At 37.9% G+C, this 19,138-nt stretch overlaps 2 protein-coding genes across 2 annotated transcripts in view; one reads left to right on the top strand and one right to left on the bottom strand.

The window, feature by feature from the left end:
• TAF1A (TATA-box binding protein associated factor, RNA polymerase I subunit A) overlaps positions 1-11,153 on the bottom strand; it is a 74,983-nt gene extending 63,830 nt beyond the window's left edge. Inside the window, exons 1-2 of the mRNA XM_074316981.1 lie at positions 9,936-11,153; positions 7,170-7,307 (exon numbers count right to left, since the gene is read on the bottom strand). The gene's annotated coding sequence lies outside the window, so the exon portion shown is untranslated. The remainder of the gene's footprint in view (positions 1-7,169; positions 7,308-9,935) is intronic.
• The window catches only part of MIA3 (MIA SH3 domain ER export factor 3), a 40,565-nt gene that overhangs the window by 15,511 nt on the left and 5,916 nt on the right, over positions 1-19,138 (top strand). The window contains exons 7-17 of the mRNA XM_074316328.1: positions 12,048-12,179; positions 14,401-14,422; positions 15,110-15,198; positions 15,451-15,528; positions 15,616-15,726; positions 16,702-16,773; positions 16,949-17,053; positions 17,718-17,840; positions 17,937-18,048; positions 18,879-18,934; positions 19,021-19,111. Of these exons, the coding sequence (XP_074172429.1) occupies positions 12,048-12,179; positions 14,401-14,422; positions 15,110-15,198; positions 15,451-15,528; positions 15,616-15,726; positions 16,702-16,773; positions 16,949-17,053; positions 17,718-17,840; positions 17,937-18,048; positions 18,879-18,934; positions 19,021-19,111 (991 nt within the window). The remainder of the gene's footprint in view (positions 1-12,047; positions 12,180-14,400; positions 14,423-15,109; positions 15,199-15,450; positions 15,529-15,615; positions 15,727-16,701; positions 16,774-16,948; positions 17,054-17,717; positions 17,841-17,936; positions 18,049-18,878; positions 18,935-19,020; positions 19,112-19,138) is intronic.

Raw genomic sequence — 19,138 nt, 5'->3', positions numbered from 1 at the left:
ATACTACCTACTCCAATTGTTGTAAGAATTAAATGAGTTGATAATGTAAAGTGTCTAGTGCAATGCTGGGCATTTTGTAGGCTGTCATCCCCTGCCTACTTCTCATTCGGATGGTCAGAGGGCAGTATAAAGACATCGAATACCTGGGGAATTCAGGGGAAAGGCCACCAGGATGGGAAAGATGGAGGAAAACCAAACCATTTTTCAGTTTTCTCCATGGTCATGGTGGTGGTAGCCACCCAGGTGAAGGTGTGTATGACCTGTGCCATTAGAATAAAGAAATTTTCAGTGATTAAGGGAGTCTCAGAATTTGAATTTGATTACCAGAATGCATCAACATCACTTCAAACAACTAAGAGCCACCATACATAGGAGGAATTCTTTATTCATTTTATTTGCAGATATGCACAGAGCCTGGTTCTAGCCTGGGTAGGGGGACACAGATGTGGTACAGGATACAGTCTATGCTTGGGGGATGATGGGAGAAGATACCACATGAACATCAAGAGAAGGGGGTGCAATGTTACAAAGTAACATTGATTTGAAAGGTATTGTTAAGAAAGCATTTTGATGACAATACAGAGTATTGTGCTAGGATGAAAAAGTTCTAGAAGGTATAAAGCATAATTCTGATTTTTGAATGGCTTAAGAAAAGGTCACATCAAATATATATTAAAATTGGGAAAATAGAAAATATGTGAAATTGTTTTTGTGAAGTAGGAATAAATAGTATAGATGATTATTTAATAGGGCTGGGCAGTAATGGGGTGCTGACTTGATTGGGAAAACTGTACAAGAAGTCAGATTCATAGATCAACGGTTAATGGAAGCTTAGGGTTGGAAGATACCTTAGCAGGCAATTAGTCCAACTTCTCTCTAACTGCAGTCATTTCCTCTCCTACAACTTCGACAAGTAGTTATGAAGCCTGGGCATCAACAATTCCTAGTGTGAGCAACATGCCTTACAAGGCTACACATTGCTGTCTTAGCTAGTGCAATTCTTACATTGACTCCAAATTTCCCTCCATATGATATCTTCTAATTTCTTTTCTACATAGTAATCCTTTAAATAGTTGATGCTTTAATTTGTTTAAGTGTTATGTCACAGAAAATTTCAAACATATAAAATCAGAGAGAATAGTAAAATGAATCCATGGGCCCATCACCCACCTTAACAGTAATTACCTAATATCAACCAATATTTGGCATGTTCAAAATCCCCTCCCCTCCTTTTAAAAATTGTTCTTGTTCAAATCAGGATCCTGTTGAGATCCAGATGTTATAATAGATTGATGTATATCTTAGATCAACTTTAATCAGATACAAATTACATACAATAAAATGTATCCATTTTAGGAATACAGCTCAGTGAGTTTTAAATATATAGAGTAGTCCCCTCTTATCCACAGTTTTGCTTTCTGTAGTTTCAGTTACCTGAGGTCAACTGTGGTCCAAAAATAGTAAATGAAAAATTCCAGAAATAAACAATTCATAAGTTTTAAATTGAGCATCGTTCTGAGTAGCTTGATGAAATCTTACACCATCCTGCCCAGGACGTGAGTCATCCCTTTGTCCAGCATATCCACATATGTAGTTTGAATAATTTCTTCTAGTCTGTGTCCTGATTTTTTAATTTTTAACATTGTCTTTTGAAGAGCAAATTTTTAATTTTGATGAACACCATTTTATTAATTTTTACTTTTATCGTTAGTGCCTTTTGTTTCCTGCCTAATGAATCTTAGCAGGTCCAACAATGCAAATATTTTCTCATATTTTCTTCTAGAAGTTTTATATTTATACCTTTCATTGTTTAGGTCTGCATTCCATTGTGAGTTAATTTTTGTGACCAGTGTCATGTTTTATTGTTTTCCTTGTATGGATATCCAGTTGTCTCTGTAGCATTTCTTTCCCCTTTGAGTTACCTTGGCATTTTGAGTTGACCATATATGTGTGTCTCTTTCTAGACTCTGTTCTGTTTCATTGAGCTGTACTTCTAAAGATAATACCACACTTCTTTGTTGGTTAGTATAGCTTTACAGTAAGTCTTGCAATCAGGTAGTTCTTTTGCGAAATTATTTTGTATATTTCAGTACCTTTGCATTTCCATATAAATTTTAGAATCAATTCATCAATTTCTACAAAAATTCTTGCTGAGATTTTGATTGTTATGTTGAATCTATATATGTAGATGAGTTTGAAAAGAATTGACATCAACAAATATTAAGGCTTCTAATCCAAGAACTAAGTTCATCTCTACATTCATTCAGATCTTCTTTAATTTCTCACAACAGTGTTTTGCAGCTTTCAGTATACAGGTTTCACGCATATTGTGTTTACGTGTACCAGTATATTTCATGGTTTTTTATCTTGTAAATGGTACCCTTTTTACATTTCATTTACAATTGTTTTTGCTAATATATAGAAATACAACTGATTTTTGTATATCGACCTTGCATCTTGCCACCTTATTAAATTAGCTTATTAGCTCTGAGGCGAGGGTTGTAGATTTCATAGGATTCTGTGTAGATGATCATGTCATCTATGAATAAACACATTTTTAAAAATCAGGTTAAAGCATAATCACATCTAGTAAACTTCACCCTTTCTGTGTACAGCTCAATGAGTTTTCACATTTCTTCAAATTTTTTTGTGTCTCCCTCCTGGGGAGCCTCTCATTCTGGGACTCTGTACATATGTTAGATCACTTTATCTCATTGCACAGGTCACTGAGCCAGTGTTGTTGTTTTTCAGCCTTTTTATGGTCTTTTTTTAAAATTATTTTATTGGGGAAGGGGAACAGGACTTTATTGGGGAACAGTGTGTACTTCCAGGCCTTTTTTCCAAGTCAAGTTGTTGTCCTTTCAATCTTAGTTGTGGAGGGTGCAGCTCAGCTCCAGGTCCAGTTGCCGTTGCTAGTTGCAGAGGGCACAGCCCACCATCCCTTGGGGGAGTCGACCCGGCAACCTTGTGGTTGAGAGGATGCGCTCCAACCAACTGAGCCATCAGGAGCTCAGCGGCAGCTCAGCTCAAGGTGCCATGTTCAATCTTAGTTGCAGGGGGTGGGGCCCACCATCCCTCGCGAGACTCGAGGAATTGAACTGGCAACCTTGTGGTTGAGCACCCACTGGCCCATGTGGGAATTGAACCGGCAGCCTTTGGAGTTAGGGGCACAGAGCTCTAACCGCCTGAGCCATCGGGCCGGCCCCTGTCTTTTTTAAATTTATTTTTTCTATTAGTGTCAGGTGTACAAAACAATATAATGATTAGACATTTACACCCCTCACAAAGTGATAACCCTACCCCAAGTCTGCTATCTCTCTAACATTGTATATAGCTGTTAAAATACCATTGACTATATTCCCTATGCTGTACTTTACATCCTGTGACTATATATATATTTAATTATAGTTGACATTCAATATTATTCTACTTCAGCTTCAGGTGTACAGTGCAGTGGTCAGGCATCTACACAAGCTATGAAGTGATCCCCCCGATAAGTCTAGTATCCATCTGACACCCTACATAATCTTTACAACATTATTGATTATATTCCCCATACTGTATTTCAGCCTTTTTATGTCTTTATTTCAGTTTAGGTAGTTCCTGTTGCTGTCTTCAAATTCATTGATCCAATCTGCTGTTAAGCCCACCAAGGGAATTTTTCATTTCTGATTTTTTATTTTTCAGCCCTAAAAGTTCCACTTGGTCCTATTTTATATATTCCATTTCTCTCCTCAGTATGGTGGTCACCGTTTCAGTTTTTTAAAAATTCCTAAGTATATTTTAAAATCTTTTAAAGCCCTTGTAAGCTAATTAATTCTGTTGTAATTTCTTGATCTGTTTTTATAGATTGATTATCTTCTAGTTATGGGATACATTTTCCCTGCTGTTTTGCATGTCTAGTGATTTTTTTTTTTGATGGTAGACACTGAATGTTATGTTGTTGAGTGCCAGGATTTTTAATGGCTTCCTTTAAAAAGTGAAGTTTGTTTTAGCCTGTTAAGTTACATGTGGAATAGCTTGATCTTTCTAGTCTTATTTTTAAGATTTGTTAGCGAGGTGTGTATGTAGTCTTTAGAGCGAGTGTAGCCCTACTACTAAGGTGTGATTCTCCTGAGGTCTACCGAATACTACATTCAGTAGGTGAGTTCAGTCTGAGTAGCTGGAATACAAATGTCTTCCAGGCATGTGTTAACTCGGAATTGTTAGCTTCCAGCTTCCTCACAGTTGTTCTTTCTGTCTGTAGTTGTTATTTGCCCATCCTCGAGAAATTGTACCTTACCAGGTGCTGCTTTCAATTCAGTCCAAGACTGAAGGAAAACCCCTGGCTGATTTCTCGAACTCTTTTTTTTCCCCTTAGCTCTCATCTTTCTGGTACTTTTTCCTACATATTTCAGGGACCTCAGTCTCCCCGAACTCTGAGATCGGTGTGCTCTGCTTGGGGTCTCCCTCCTTTCACTGAGGTCTAGAAAGTGCCTCCAGGTAGAAAGCTGGGTGATCATCAGGCTCACGTCATTTGTTTCCCTTCTCTCAGGGGTCAAGCTTGTGTGCTACCTGTTGTTCTCTATATGAGAACAGTTTTCTCATATATTTTGTGCAGTTTTCTAGTTACTTTCAGTGGGAGGGGCAATTATCAGACCAGTTAACTGTCTATAGATTTCTCCTTTTGTTTGTTGTTGTTGGTGGTGCACTGTATTCACTGAAGAAACAGGTTTGTTTGGCTTCTAGGGGGTATTGTGGTCTGGATTTTGCCAATTACATCCCCTTGGTATAACTGAACATGTTTCTCTGGTTCTTCATATTTCTTGGGAATTGGTAGTCAGAGTCAGATTTAATTTTGTTTGGCAAGCATACTTAATGGCATCTAATGTTGAGATGCCCCTCTTTTTTTGATATCACTTGTCATTGGTGATGTTGAATAGATCTGTTAGTATAGGCTGCAAAATGATGATGGCCTGATTATATTGTTCCTGCTTCATTTAAAGGGTGGGATTCTTCTACAAAGAGAATCTTATAATCAGTTATTCTTTACACTGAGGTTTGGTTTGTGTAGTTAAGGCAATATAAATCTTTGATTCTTTCTATTTAAATAATTTTCAAAATAATGAGTTGTCTTCCTGGCATTATCCAAAGATGCCTGAAGGGTGTGTTTGTGTGTATGTTTGTGTGTGTGTGTGTGTGTGTGTGTGTGTGTGTGTTCTCTTTTCTAAGAATCCCTACGATGTCATGGATTTTAAAATATTTCATGTGTTTCACTCCACTGTAGTTATTATTCTTATCAATGCTCAATTTCTCTCATTTTTGACTTGTGGAACCCTCTGTAGCTTGGCTCTTGGGCTCTTTTGACACCACCTAGTGGTGACTGATACCTTCCTTGCTTTCTAGTGTTGACAAGATGTTCCAAGCTCATTTTGTACATTTCCAGGCCCAGATCTTAAAAGAACTATTTCTCTAAGGAATGGTTCCTTTTAATGGGAAATTATATTTAGAGACTACATTCTGGATACTGAGATTGCTTGTTGCTTTAGAGTTGGCCATCATTTCTAGGGCTTTTCAGAGGACAAAGCTAGGAAATACGTAGATAGATATATTTTTTTTGTGTGTGAATATTATCATGATGCCATGTGGATACTCACAATAAAAATTCAGGGTGCTAGAGGGATTTTACTTAACCTCGTCTACCTTACATTTGTATTTTCTTTCTCCACTGTTGGAAATACCAGTTTTCAGTGACATCAGCATAATTATTTATTTATCTTATTTTACAATATTCACACAAGTGTTAAAAATACCAATATCAACACTACCACCAACGTTATTGAAAATATTTTAAAGATGTTTTGCAGTTCTTTTTGTCTTTACCTTCTATCTCTCTAGGGTATGCATGAAAGAATTCCTTTCTGTTGGCCTGCCGCCAATTTGATACACAGTTTGTTTCATTTTTGCTTTACATTTTTAGGGATTGAACTTAAAGACTTTTTAAAATTTTATAATTAACATAGTTACAAGATCCAAAGTCAATTTGTAAAACAAGATCTATTTAGAGAAGTCTCGCTTTTGTCCCAGTTTTATCCAACCTATTGTTATCGTCCTCTATAGGTAATTTGTAAAATTAATTTCATTATCTACCTTATCATTTAAAAAATAAGCAAACGATATCTACATCCAGCCAAGATATATTTATAGGTACCTGCCTTATCCTCCTAACTGAAACAACTAAAAAGAAAAAACCCAGACAAAGTAAATGAAACAAGTCTTTACGACCCTGGGCATCAGGGATCGAAGGGCACTGATTCCTGGAAGTTAGGGAACAAATGCTGTAAACCCTGCAATTGTCCCAGCCTACTGCACTGAGAGAGTAAGTACCCAGGACCCTGAGATGAGGAGGTGGAGCTGAGAGTCCAGGGAAAGACAGGTAGCTAGACTTCACAGGGCAGAGAACCCAGAGGAGAGAGCTACACGGGGAGAGAACTCTGGAGATCTGTGAACGGTCCCCTTTGAGTATTCATCAGAGTATTGATCAGCACCTGAGTGTGACAAAACTCCTCAAGGTCAGAGAAACCATCTAAGTGATTTCAGGCAACAGTTCCTGACACAAGGCCAAAAATAGTACCTGAAAATTCTACAGAAATTGAGTACTCAGGATCTTGCTTGAGACTAAATGCTGCTCACGTCTTGCCTAACAAATCTTAAAAGCAAAATTCAAAAGAATCAAGCTATTTTCCAGTAATTTACCTGCATCCTAGAACATAGCTCAAGAATGTCTATTGTAGTAATCAAAGTTCTTGAGAAACAGAACCAATAGGACATACACAGGCATACCTCAGAGATATCACAGGTCTGGTTTCAGAGCATCGCAATAAAGCGAGTATCACAATAAAGTGAGTCACATGAATTTTTGGTTTTTCATTGCATATATGTTTACGCTATCCTGTAGTCTATTAAGTGTGCAACAACATTTTGTCTAAGAAAACAATGTACATACCTTAATTAAAAAATACTTTATTGCTAAAAAATGCTGTCATATGAGCTTTCAACAAGTCATAATCATTTGTTGGTGGAGGGTATTACCTTGATTTTGATGAAAATACAATTATCTATGAAGCGCAATGAATTGAGGTATGCCTGTATATAGGAAGAGGTTTATTATAAGAAATTGACATACGTACGCATGGAGGTTGAGAAGTCCCACAATCAGCTGTCTGTAATCTGGAGACCTAGGAAAGCCAGCGTGTAATTCAGGCAGAGTCCAAAAGCCTGATAACCAGGGGAGCCGATGATGTAGATTCTGGTCTGGGTCTGAAGGCCTGGGAACCAGGAATACCAAAGGTAGAAGACATTTAATGTCCCAGCTCAAGCAATCAGGCAGGAAGGGGTGAATTCCTTCTTTTGTATTTTGTTCTATTCAGGCCCTCAATGGCTTGGATGGTGCCCACCCATCTTGGGGAAGGCACTCTCCAGAGTCCATCAATTCAAATGCTAATCTCATCTGGAAACACTCTCTCAGACACACCCAAAAATAAGGTTTAATGTGGGCACCCCAGAACTAGTCAATTTGACACATAAAATTAACCATCACATTTGTTCATAATGTATGGCATCCAATCAAAGATTACCAGGCTTGCAGAGGCAAGAAAATATAACCCATGATGAGTAGAAAAACCAACCCATCAAAACCAATCAAGAACTACCAGAGATGTTAGATAGGCAAGGGTATTAAAACAGTTACTACTATATTTCAGATGTTAAGTTACGTAGAGACATGAAAAACATTTTTTAAAAAGAGAGATTTAGATCAGACGTCTAGATATGAAAACTACAGTGCCAGAGATGATAAACATACTGGGATGGATTAATGCTAGCCTAGACATTGTAGATGAAAAAATTAGTGAACTTGAAGAAATAGCAATAGGAGCTATCCAAAATGAAACACAGGAAAAAAGACTCAAGAAAAATGAACTGACACCAGTGAGCTGTGAGACACTTTCAAGCAGCCTACTAAGTGTGTAACAGGAGTCCCCAGAGGAGAGGATAGAAGAGGTATTTGGAAAAGCATTTAAAGAAATAATGGCTTGAAAATTTTCCAAAATTTATACAAACTATAGACCCATAGATTGACAAAGTTCAGTGAAATCTAGGCACAAGAAACATGAAGAAAACTACACCAGGGCATATCATAATCAAATTATGTGAAGTAAATGATAAAGAGCAATCTTAAAAGCAGTCAGAGAAAAAAGATGTTATATAGAGAGAGGAATTAAGATAAGGTTGACATCAGATTCCTTGTCAGAAACCAGACGTAGAAAAATACAATAGAATATATCCACACAAATGAAATGCTACTCAGCAATAAAAAGGAATGACCTATTGATATATGCAGAAACATAGATGAATCTCAAATTATGCCAAGTGAGAGAAAACAGAATACATGGTGTATTATTCCATATATTTAAAACTTTAGGAAATTCAAACTGTTATGACAAAAACTCTGCTTGGGTGGCAGGGAGATGTGGCCAGTGGCAGGAGGTGGGATTACCAAGGGGATGAACAGACTTGGAGATGACGGATATGTTCATTATCTTGAATGTGATAATGGTTTCACAGCTGTATTCATATGTCAAAACTTAGAATGTGCACTTTAAAGATGTGTTGATTCCATATTTTACCTCAAAGCCGTTAAAAATATATATTCATCTCTCCTTACTTTCTTATATAATAGTATTTTAAACATTTTCCACCCCTCCTTTAAAAAAAAAAAAACACAAAAAACATCCTGGAAACCATACCTTCGTAGTATATAGAATTATTAGATTTCTTTTTTTCTGGTTTCGTAGTATATACTTTAGTGTATTCAACAACTTTTCTATTGATGGACATTTTGATTATTTCCAGTCTTTGTTATAAATAATGTTGGAATAACATAGTTTTGTGCCTATTATCTTTTCAACATTTGTTGTTGCATTCCCTGTATCTTTGAGATAGATATTTAGAAGTGGGATTGTTGCATCAATAGGTGAATACGCAAGTCATTTTGGGGGATGTTGCCAAATTCCCATTCATAGGGGTTGTCTCATTTCATATTGTGGTCAGTATTGCATGAGAGTACCCGTTTCCCTTACATTCTCTCACCAACAGAATATGTTGTCAAATGTTTAGATCTTGCCAATATAAGTGAGAAATAGTATCTCAGTGCAGGTTTAATTTGTATTTCTTTTATTATGAGTGAGGCAGAACACGTTTCCTTGTCTGTCAGCTATTGCTATTTTCCTGAAGACGGTCTATTCATTTCTCAGCCCATTTTTCTATAGGTTCGCTGGCTGTTTTCTTCTCCGTTTGAAATATTCAGTGCATTTTAGGAATATTAACCCTTTGTTTATATATGTTACAAGTATTTTTTCTCAGGTTACCATTGTCAAACTGAGCTTATTTTGCATTTTTTCTTTCTTTTTGCGTGCAGGAGTTGTGCAAGTTTATTTCTAAGTAATCAAGTTTACAAATCTTTCCCTTTGGATTTTGAGACATATGCCCACTCATAATACATCAAGAAATTCACCCATAGTTTTTCTAGTACTTGTTTCATTTTTACATTCAGATTTCTGGTCCATTTAGAATTTATCTTTAAGACCAGTGAGAAAAAGGTCATTTTATTGTTTCCCACATGGCTAGGCCAACACCACTTATTAGAAAGTCTTTTTCCCCAACTGACTTTTATCGTATCCCAAACTTCCAATGCCATGGGGTCTGTTTCTGGATTTTCTATTCTGTTCCATGATATGTCTGTATTCTTGGACCCGTAACATACTTTTTTAATTAGAGCCTGCCTTCACCTCCCTTCCCACCCGCCACCTCCATTCTTCTTATTTTCAGGATTTCCCAGCTTGTTCTTGCTTTATTGTTCTTCTGAATTGACTTTATATTCAACTTCAAAGACATACCTTTAAAGATCTGCAAAACATTGTTTTTTCTCCAGGTTAATGTCCCCAGTTTCTTCAATTTTTAGAACGTGATTTCCAGACTATTCATATCCTCGTGCCTTTCCACGGGTCCCGTAACCATCACATGTGGGGCCCAGAGCTGAACCCACTGGCACCGGCGTGGCAATGACATCAGTCCTTTGGAATATGGCTATTTAAAGGGGGTATCGGCAAGCACGGGAGACAGTATGAGCATCTGGAGGGGAAGGGAAAAGTGCACAGGAGACTGGAGATACAGGGAAAGGCCTCGCCCAGGAAGGCTGCCCAGTCAGAGCGGTGGTCCTTCAGACGGAGCAGGAGAAAAGTCTCGAACTCTCCTGTCTGGGCATTTAGGACAGGTGTCTGGTGTCTCAGCACGCAGTGACAAAGGGTCCAGCACTGGGCAGGCAGAGTGGGCTGCCTCTCTTCCCGTCCCCGCCCAGACTCGTAGCTCCGGAGTCTCCTCACAAACCGCGTTTTCCTGAGCAGGTGCGCCTCTTTCCGCCCCGCCTCCCTGTACTTGGTATCTTCCGCGCAGGTCCGTTGGCTCTTCCCCCCGCGCCTCGCTTGACCATTGGTTTCTTCCGCCGTGGCCCCACCCACTGCGGGCCCGGCCTCCGTCGGCACGTTTGCGTCCGCCCGGGGGCAGGGTCTGTTGACGTGTCTTGCTGGAGGCGTAGGGCGTAAAGTGCTCGCAGCGGGGAAGGCGAAGTTCACTCCCCGTACCCGCCCCTTGAGCTGGGTCCTTCCCGAAGGAGGAAACGGTGACAACTGAGGGGCTCCGGTGCCGTGTCACGGGGAAGCGTCGCCTCCGCTTAGCTGCCCCCACACGATGGACTCAGTACCTGCTACTGTGCCTTCTGTGAGCGCTTCCCCGGGGGACCAGGAGCTTCTGGGACCCCTGTCGGTGCTCTACGCAGCCCTCATAGCCAAGCTCCTGGAGGTGACGGACCCCATCCCCGGGGAGGGTCCCCAGCTTTGGCTGGCGGGTGGATGAGTTCTGAGCGGAGTGGGTGCACTGACGGACGGGGCGAGGAAGCAGCGGAGGTGTCAGGCCCGGTACTGGCAGGACTTTGCAGTGCCGTTTAAGGGGGCCAATGGGAGCGCATCTGAGAAGCTTTCGTCACCTGTTCATTTTTTATTGAGCACTTACGGTGTAGTAGGCACTGTTGCTTTGTGGTATGCGACCACGGTCACAGCGATCATCACGTCCCCACGGGTCCTTTTCCAATGAGCCCCTGCGCTGGGGGGGCTGGGGCCAGTCTGACAGTTGTGTATCTGGAGAGGACCGTGAACATCGTGTAGCAGCAGGCAGGTGTTTAATGTTGTCTTCGAGGGAGCATTTCAAATGAAGGCTTTGCCGTCTTGTAGGTGACAGATTCAGTGCAGGCTACACCAGTTATCGGCTGTATGAACTTACTCAGCATTTGTCTTGATGGGGCCAGCTGATAGTTATTTGTGTATCTGTAGAGGGCAGTGAAAAGAGTGTAGGAGCGGGCAGGTGTTTCATGCACTGTCTTCGAGGAAGCATTTAAAATTAAGGCATTGTGTTTTATAGATAACAGATTCAGAGCAGTCTACACCAGCTATCAGTGGCACGAACTCACTCAGCATTTGTCTATGTAAGATTAGAATTAAGATTTAAAGTCTTAGAGGAAAAGTCTATTATTTATGTTCTTCATTATCATTTTGGTTTTATTTGCAGCCATAAAAGTTGATTACTTCTGTAGTGTTTCCATTTTTTGTTTTATGTATCTTTTTTTAAGTCATAATCAACGAAGAGAAAATTCTGTGTGACCCAGGGAATTCTAGCCATATGTTACACAACATGATGTCATAAGAGCTGTTGCAAATTGGAAATATATGTGCAACTTAAAGACATTTAGATTCATAATGTTTAAAAACACTTCAAGCCAAACAAGAAATGTGAGGCTGCCAGTATCCCATCTTTATTGAAGCAGAGGAAGCTATTGAAGATTTTTGAGGGAGTAATCTGATGGAGGTTGATTTAGAATTTCTGTGGATAATTCTTTGTGACTGCTTTCTTGTAAATTAATTTATGGTTTCCCATTATTTCTAATGTTTCTGTTTCAGCTAGTTGCTAGGTTGCCTGATGATGTTCAGCCTGGGCCTGATTTTTATGGACTGCCATGGAAGCCTGTACTTATCACTACCTTCTTGGGAATTGTTTCGTTTGCCATTTTCTTCTGGAGAACCATCCTTGTTGTGAGTAAATTAAATTAACTTATACTTGACTCATAAATACAAGAGATATTTTATAATCCTTTTGTTTCTTTTTCAGTGACTGACATGAACACAAATTAATGCATACTAATCTAAGCACACTCTTTTATTTAGTACAAAACCATGTGTAGTAATTGATGCTAAAGAAATGACCAATTATACGTTAAAGACCTTGTATGAGAGCATGCAATGGAACAGTATTTATTAGAGTGAAAACTTGGTACAACCCAAATGTAAGGGAAAATTATTGTACAATCATATAATGGGATATTAGGCAAGTCTTCAAATTTATGTATTTGAAAGATATTGGGGCACAGAAAATGCTCACAATTTAATATTAAGTTGAAGAAAAAACAGAAACCAAGACTTCAAAGTGTAGATGAACTGTGTATTATATAAACATATGTATACACACAGAAAAAAATTATGCAAGGAAATACAACAAAATGTTAAAAATACTTACATCTAGGAGATGAGGTAATTTCAGGGTTTTTTTATACATGTTTCACAGATTTTCTAAATTTTATCATGTGCTATTGTGCTCGGAAAATATCTTTTGATTTGGAAATACAGGTTATATAGTATCCAAAAATCTTAGGATTTTTGGATACTATATTGTAATACTGTTAAAATCTTTCTTCCTCAGAGTCTTTTTCTGTGCAGAATTTGTCTTTTATGCTTATCTATGTATGTATACTCATACATATTCATATTTATAATTATGTTATTGTTTTTACAGTTACCCAACATAATTGGGGGGAAATTATTCTGTGTAGGTGAACTTTGCAGACGAAAAGCTTTCAGTTTCAGTTCCCACTTAACAGTTCAAGTGGCCAAAGCATTGAATGCATATCTTTCTAAAATTGAGTATTCTTTTTCTGATTTTCTAATTTTATCAGACACATCATTGTTAATAAGCTTTCTCTCCTTGCACAAGTGATTGTAAACTCACTTTAAAAACGGTCTTTTGCCTGGCTTCCTCTAACCTTATGGGGTTTTTCCTCAGATGAAAGAGAAGGGAGAATAGAAAGGCTGAATGGAATGGGAAAAGGTGAAAATGTTTTCTATTGCCCATTCTTGTTTCTCCCATCTTAAAAACACTGACACTGTTTACATTTTCACAAGGTAATGCAGGCTGGATGTCCTAGCTGGTGCTTCTCAGCCTCAGCATTTGACTTTTGGAACCTTGGTCCCTAGTGTCAGTTGCCTGCTTCTTGTTTCTTCCTGCTTTTTCCTGCCTGTTGATTTGGGTGAAAGGAGGGCAAAGGAAGCTTACTCTCTCATTAGCAAAGCTGTGTCATTAGAGAAATAGTCATTTTTTGCCATGTTGGAATTCTGAATGAATTTTCCTGTTATGGCGTTAGTATAAATGGTGTTAGATACTGTAATACTATTGAGATATGTGGATGATTTGTGGACTGATCTGAGTATTTCATCACTATTTATAACATTTGAAAGGGAAATAAGTCCTGAGTTACAAAGACATTAATTTTTAAATTAAATGCTGCTCAGATTTTATTATCCTATAATTAAGTGCTGTCTTTAGGAAATGATTTAGATGTTTGCTGTCATTTTTTTGTTTTGTTGCTTGTGCATTTTCCTCTAGCAGTCTCCTTTCTTTTTCAGATTTATGATCACTATTTTTAGGGGTTTAGGAAAATCAGATCATTTAGCTACTAGATTTCTAAATTCAGCCAATAGTCAACTTTGAATAGGCTTTCTAAGATGTTTTCCAATGAGAGAAAGAGGCACATCTTAGTACAAAGATTGTGCCTTTAATTTTGTTTCCTTAGAGTCTTTTTGAACAATCATTGTTTTTAGACTTCATTCTGGCTATTCATGGTTGTCAAATGAGTCCTTGGGTAAATGAAGCACTAGTATATTTAATATGAAAATATCCATTTCTATTATTAAAGTTAGGTGTTTATTTAATAAGATTGGTGTTCATTTAATAGATATATAAATGTATCTTTTATTGTCTTTTAATGAGACATTTATTTTAGTCCTTTTATCTATCAGGAACTATGAAGTGTCACTACCAATTACATTTAAAATCCTTTTTAACCTTTTATTTTTTTAATCATATGGATCATTAGGCTAAACCAACTGTTACTAAATTTTCATGTAGTTATGATTTAATTGTTAACAATTGTAATATTTCTATTAATAAAGTGTTTTGACATCAAATTTCTCTCTCTTTTAGGTAAAGAATAGAGCCTACCAAGGTAAATATTTAGGCTTATTTTGGTGTTTGATAGGAGTTTTACAAACTAGTAGATAGAGTGACGTCTGATGACTGATTGACTTATTATTAACTCCTAAACATTTTACTAATCCTAATTTGCAAGCTTGGATGACAGAATAAATGGTGATGCTACCAATTGAGATAGGCGATGAGGTGAAACAAACCGGGAGTAGGAAGGTGACGATCAGTTTAAATTGGGGCAGATTGACTTTAAATGTTGATACAGTGCAAATCTGTTACACATGAACAGTGTTCCAGTGCTAATGGTTTCATCAATATAGTATATACTTATTTAAGTAGATAATTTGAGTAATAAGAGATGGAAATCAATATGCTCATCCTTTGTTTCTCTTTGCAAATGACTTGTATTTGAAATGATCACATTTTCTGAGAAGAAAAGTGCTTCATGAAGGGGGAAGGATATGGAGCTAAAATAGTTTACTCTATTTCCTATCTTGGAAATAAATTTAAATTGGAATCTCATTGAAATAAGGGTTATTACATTTTTCTTAAATTTTAATATTTTTACACTTTTACCACTCTTAACTACAGATTAGAAGTTCTTTTCCCTCATAGTGCCAGATAAGATGTTTTTGCTGCTAATACATTGGGTAATTCAGTTTCACTTAGTGATCAGAATAATATTATGGATTTCCCCTCTTTTTAGTCACTGAACAGCAAATTTCTGAGAAGTTGAAGAATATCACGAAAGAAAATGCAGAACTTGTACGAAAATTGTCAGATTATGAACAGAAGGTATAATTGTTCTTTTAGTTTTTTTCTCCCCATGGTTCCAACTTTAATTATTTCCTCCCGTCTTATAGCTTATTATGCCATGTTTAAATCACATTTTAAAATTCCATTATTCTCTACAAACCATCCAAATCTGAAGCAATCAGCATATCTGTAAAGTACTGCTTTCTTTTCTAGGTGGTCACTACTTGGAGATCAGTTTTGATAGCAATATAACTTACATTTCTGTATTCTGAATGTTTTTATTTTTTGCAGATCAAGGAATCAAAGAAACATGTTCAGGAAACCAAGAAACAAAATATGATTCTCTCTGATGAAGCAATTAAATTTAAGGTAAAATCTCTTTTCTTTTTGAGATTAGATTCTAAAAACAAAAGAAAAATAATTAGTAATTATTAATCTTGGTATATTTTTCTGTAGGATAAAATCAAGAAACTTGAAGAAACTAACGAAAGTCTGAATGATACAGCTAAAAGTCTGCGTGTTATGTTAGACTCTGAGAGAGAACAGAATTCCCAGAATCAGGACTTGGTAAGAGTTTTGCTGCTAAGTGTTGTGTAATTTGGATTGCAAACTTTTTTCTTCCTATTTTGTACATTGGGTGAGTTGAACTCTGCATTTTCCCATGCTGAAACTAGGAATCAGGGAAGTTGAACCTACTTCTGTCCATTTTTAAGGGATTTTAAATGCTAATACCACAAGTTACTGTTTTTGTGGTCCTAGGAAGTATTTTTGTCCTCAGCCCTGTGTAATTTTCATATTGCTTGACGCGATCCTCCAAAACATGCAGAGCAACTAAAAAACTGTAGCCCAGTCAAACAGTTCTAGTACTTTGTTTTGTTTTGCATGGTTCTTTTTTCAAATAAACTTTTAATATTAGAACAGTTTTAGCATTATACAAAAGTTGCAACGGTAGTAGCAAGGGTTCCCGCATCCCCCACCCAGTTACGTGGATCACCTAGCTGAGGCTTCTCCACAGAAAAGTTCCCCTTTCCCGCCCTTTGCATACTATACTTTGGAAGGAAGTTACTGTGCACAGCCCACAGTTAAAGCATAAAGAGTGCTCCAACTCCTTGACGCAGAATTTTAAATTATTTAGAAGCCTTCTGTATGTGAAACCTGCCTATTCTCCCTCAAAGTCCAACCATTTTTAGTTCAGACAAGAGAAGTTTTGAAGTGATCTTGGGGGTTTTCTCTATCACTAGGAAAAACCATTTATTTGAACTGGTTTACTTGAAAGTTGTTTTCATTTTCTTTCACGTTTGTCTGGTCATCTGTGTTAGCTCATAGCCAGGAAGGTGTGGATGGCATGAAATATTTTCTTCTTTCCTCATCTCTTTACATTCTTGACTTTTCTCCTAGGCTAAAACTGGGTCACCTCTTTTTACTTGATATGTAGGGGATGGCTCTGGCATATTTTTGTTAATGTTTCCTCTTTTTAGCATATATCCCAGTGCTTCTACTGAAATCCTAATATATTTTTTGTATTCTTTTCCCACATGGCAGATAATAGAAAACAAGAAATCTTTAGAGAAGTTAAAGGATGTTATTGCAATGAATTCCTCAGAGTTTTCGGAGGTAAAGCTGCCTACAATTGCTGCAAGATATTAATATGATGTCTTAGTTTTATTGAGCAAACATTTGATGTGTGCTGAAATATGCAAAAATCGAAAACTATATCATGTCCTATTGGACATGAAAGTGTAACTTTTTTCTTTGCAATTAATTCACTAATAGGAATGTTCTGCATTAGGTTCAAATTGCCCTGAATGAAGCCAGACTTAGGGAAGAGAAGGTGAAGTCTGAATGCCATCGGGTTCAAGAAGAAAACGCCAGGCTCAAGAAGAAGAAAGAGCAGGTAAAGAAAAGTTAACATCCGAGATGATATAAACCCAACAACCAAATATCATTACCTCTTGAGTGTCTTTTCTCAGATCTGTTTTTAAGGACATGAAATATGTATGCAGGATTCTCTTCTCAGATATGCAGAGTTTAAACTATGCTCCCCAAATTGAGTACGTTGTGTACATTCTGCATCTGTTCGGGATTTTCCATTCTTCTGTATGATTTATCATCAGAATATTTAGTCTTTGTCTTATTAAGCACCAACCAGTTACTAAGTTGAATAGCCTCAAGGGGGTGATGGATTTGCTTTGTAGACCAAAGAATTAGGTACTTACAACACTCCTTTGAGCAGTTACTGCTTTACTGACCAAGGGATGGTTATATGATCTGGACTCTGGTCTTGGGAGACAGAGGTGCCCTTCTGGTCCTCTGGAAATGAGTTATTTGGATTGGCTGGGAGTTTCTGAAGGATACAATGGACCAGATTTACTTCCTTGAAAGTGCTTTTGTTCTCACTATAGTTCTGAAGGTTGGAGCCACTCTCCCCTCTCACTTAACAAAGGCCCATAATGACAGGCCAAATAGGGGCATGGCTCCCTACTTCCCTGTCTCATTTACAGGGTCCTGATGTCTCTAGTGCAAAAGCCTTTGGAGATTCATGTGTTTGAACTTTTCAGTTGCAGCAGGAAATCAAAGACTGGAGCAAATCACATGCTGAGCTCAGTGAACAAATCAAATCATTTGAGAAGTCCCAGAAAGATATGGAAGTCGCTCTTACTAACAAAGATGATAATATTAATGTAAGTTCATTCTCTTGAATACATGCTTAATTCTCATGCAACCTGCTTAATTAAAACTGAGAGGTTCTTTCTAATATCCTTTTGCTTCTTTTCTAGGCTTTGACTAATTGCATCACACAATTGAATCGGTTAGATTGTGAATCTGAATCTGAGAGTCAAAGTAAAGGAGGAAATGAGTCAGATGAATTAGCAAACGGGGAAGTGGGAGGTAAGACCAGTTTCAGGGAGCTGAGACCTGTTTTTGCCTTCCTGTTTTTAATTAAGTGCACTGATGCTCCTTTCTGGCTGCCTTGTAGACACACATCGTGGATTTGTATATACATCTGTGTGCCCAGGGCAGAGGTAGTTGCTGGGCTGTGCTATAGCAGTGGGCACACAGTGAACACCGACCTTACTTTTCCATCCCATTAGAACTAGATGTGTGCAGTGGATGGAGCTCCAGCAGCTTTAGTTGTGTCTTAACCTCAAGTACTAAACACTATTCAGTAGAAACTTGGTTCTCAGCTTCATGGAGCTGACATTTGAATTAAAGGCTCACCATCTCTGCAGCTGTGGTTTTAAGGCCCCACACCAATTTTAAGAGTAGCGAGGTGGTGGCAGCCATAAACTAACTAGGGTTAGCTAACTAACTAATGCGTAGCAGTGTGTCCTGCTAAGGGAAATGTTTTTAAGACAGTTTCCCAAGTTGGATGTTGCCTGCACAGGAGGTGTTTTAAACCACACCTGATAGCAGACTTGGGGGGAGCAGAGGGGTGAGTCTTTCTAAATGAGATACCTGACCAGCTGGAGGTAGATCTGAGAGAGGGAAGCTTTCCCTCACGTCGCCCTCCTGACTCAGGAACAGCACGGGTAACATTTTTATTGTACATTCACCTTTTGCAATTCTCTTTTAAAAGTCAAGTAGCCTAATCAGTTCTATTGGTTAATTCATTTTTATTTTGAATGTTTGAAAATGGTAATTGTTTCGTAAGGGGAAATCAAGAAAATATGGTTAAAAAGCAAGGGAGGAAAAAGCAATGAAAACCTTTTGTTTTTTAGGTGACCAGAGTGAGAAGATGAAAAATCAAATTAAGCAGATGATGGACGTCTCTCGGGTATAGTCCTTTTCATAGAGTCCCCCCCCGTGCCTGTGAGTCTTACTATGCCTCATTTTAAGAATCCTCTCTTCTGCACTTTGTAGACACAAACGGCAATATCGGTAGTTGAAGAGGATCTAAAACTTTTGCAATTTAAGCTAAGGGCGTCAATGTCCACCAAGTGTAACCTAGAAGGTAGGTGGCCAAATACTGGGAAGAGAC

This window comes from Rhinolophus sinicus, linkage group LG12, assembly GCF_036562045.2.
Source record: "Rhinolophus sinicus isolate RSC01 linkage group LG12, ASM3656204v1, whole genome shotgun sequence".
Classification (NCBI taxonomy): Eukaryota; Metazoa; Chordata; class Mammalia; order Chiroptera; family Rhinolophidae; genus Rhinolophus; species Rhinolophus sinicus.
The sequence above is the reverse complement of the archived record's forward strand: the minus strand, read 5'-3'. Positions and strand labels throughout refer to the sequence as shown.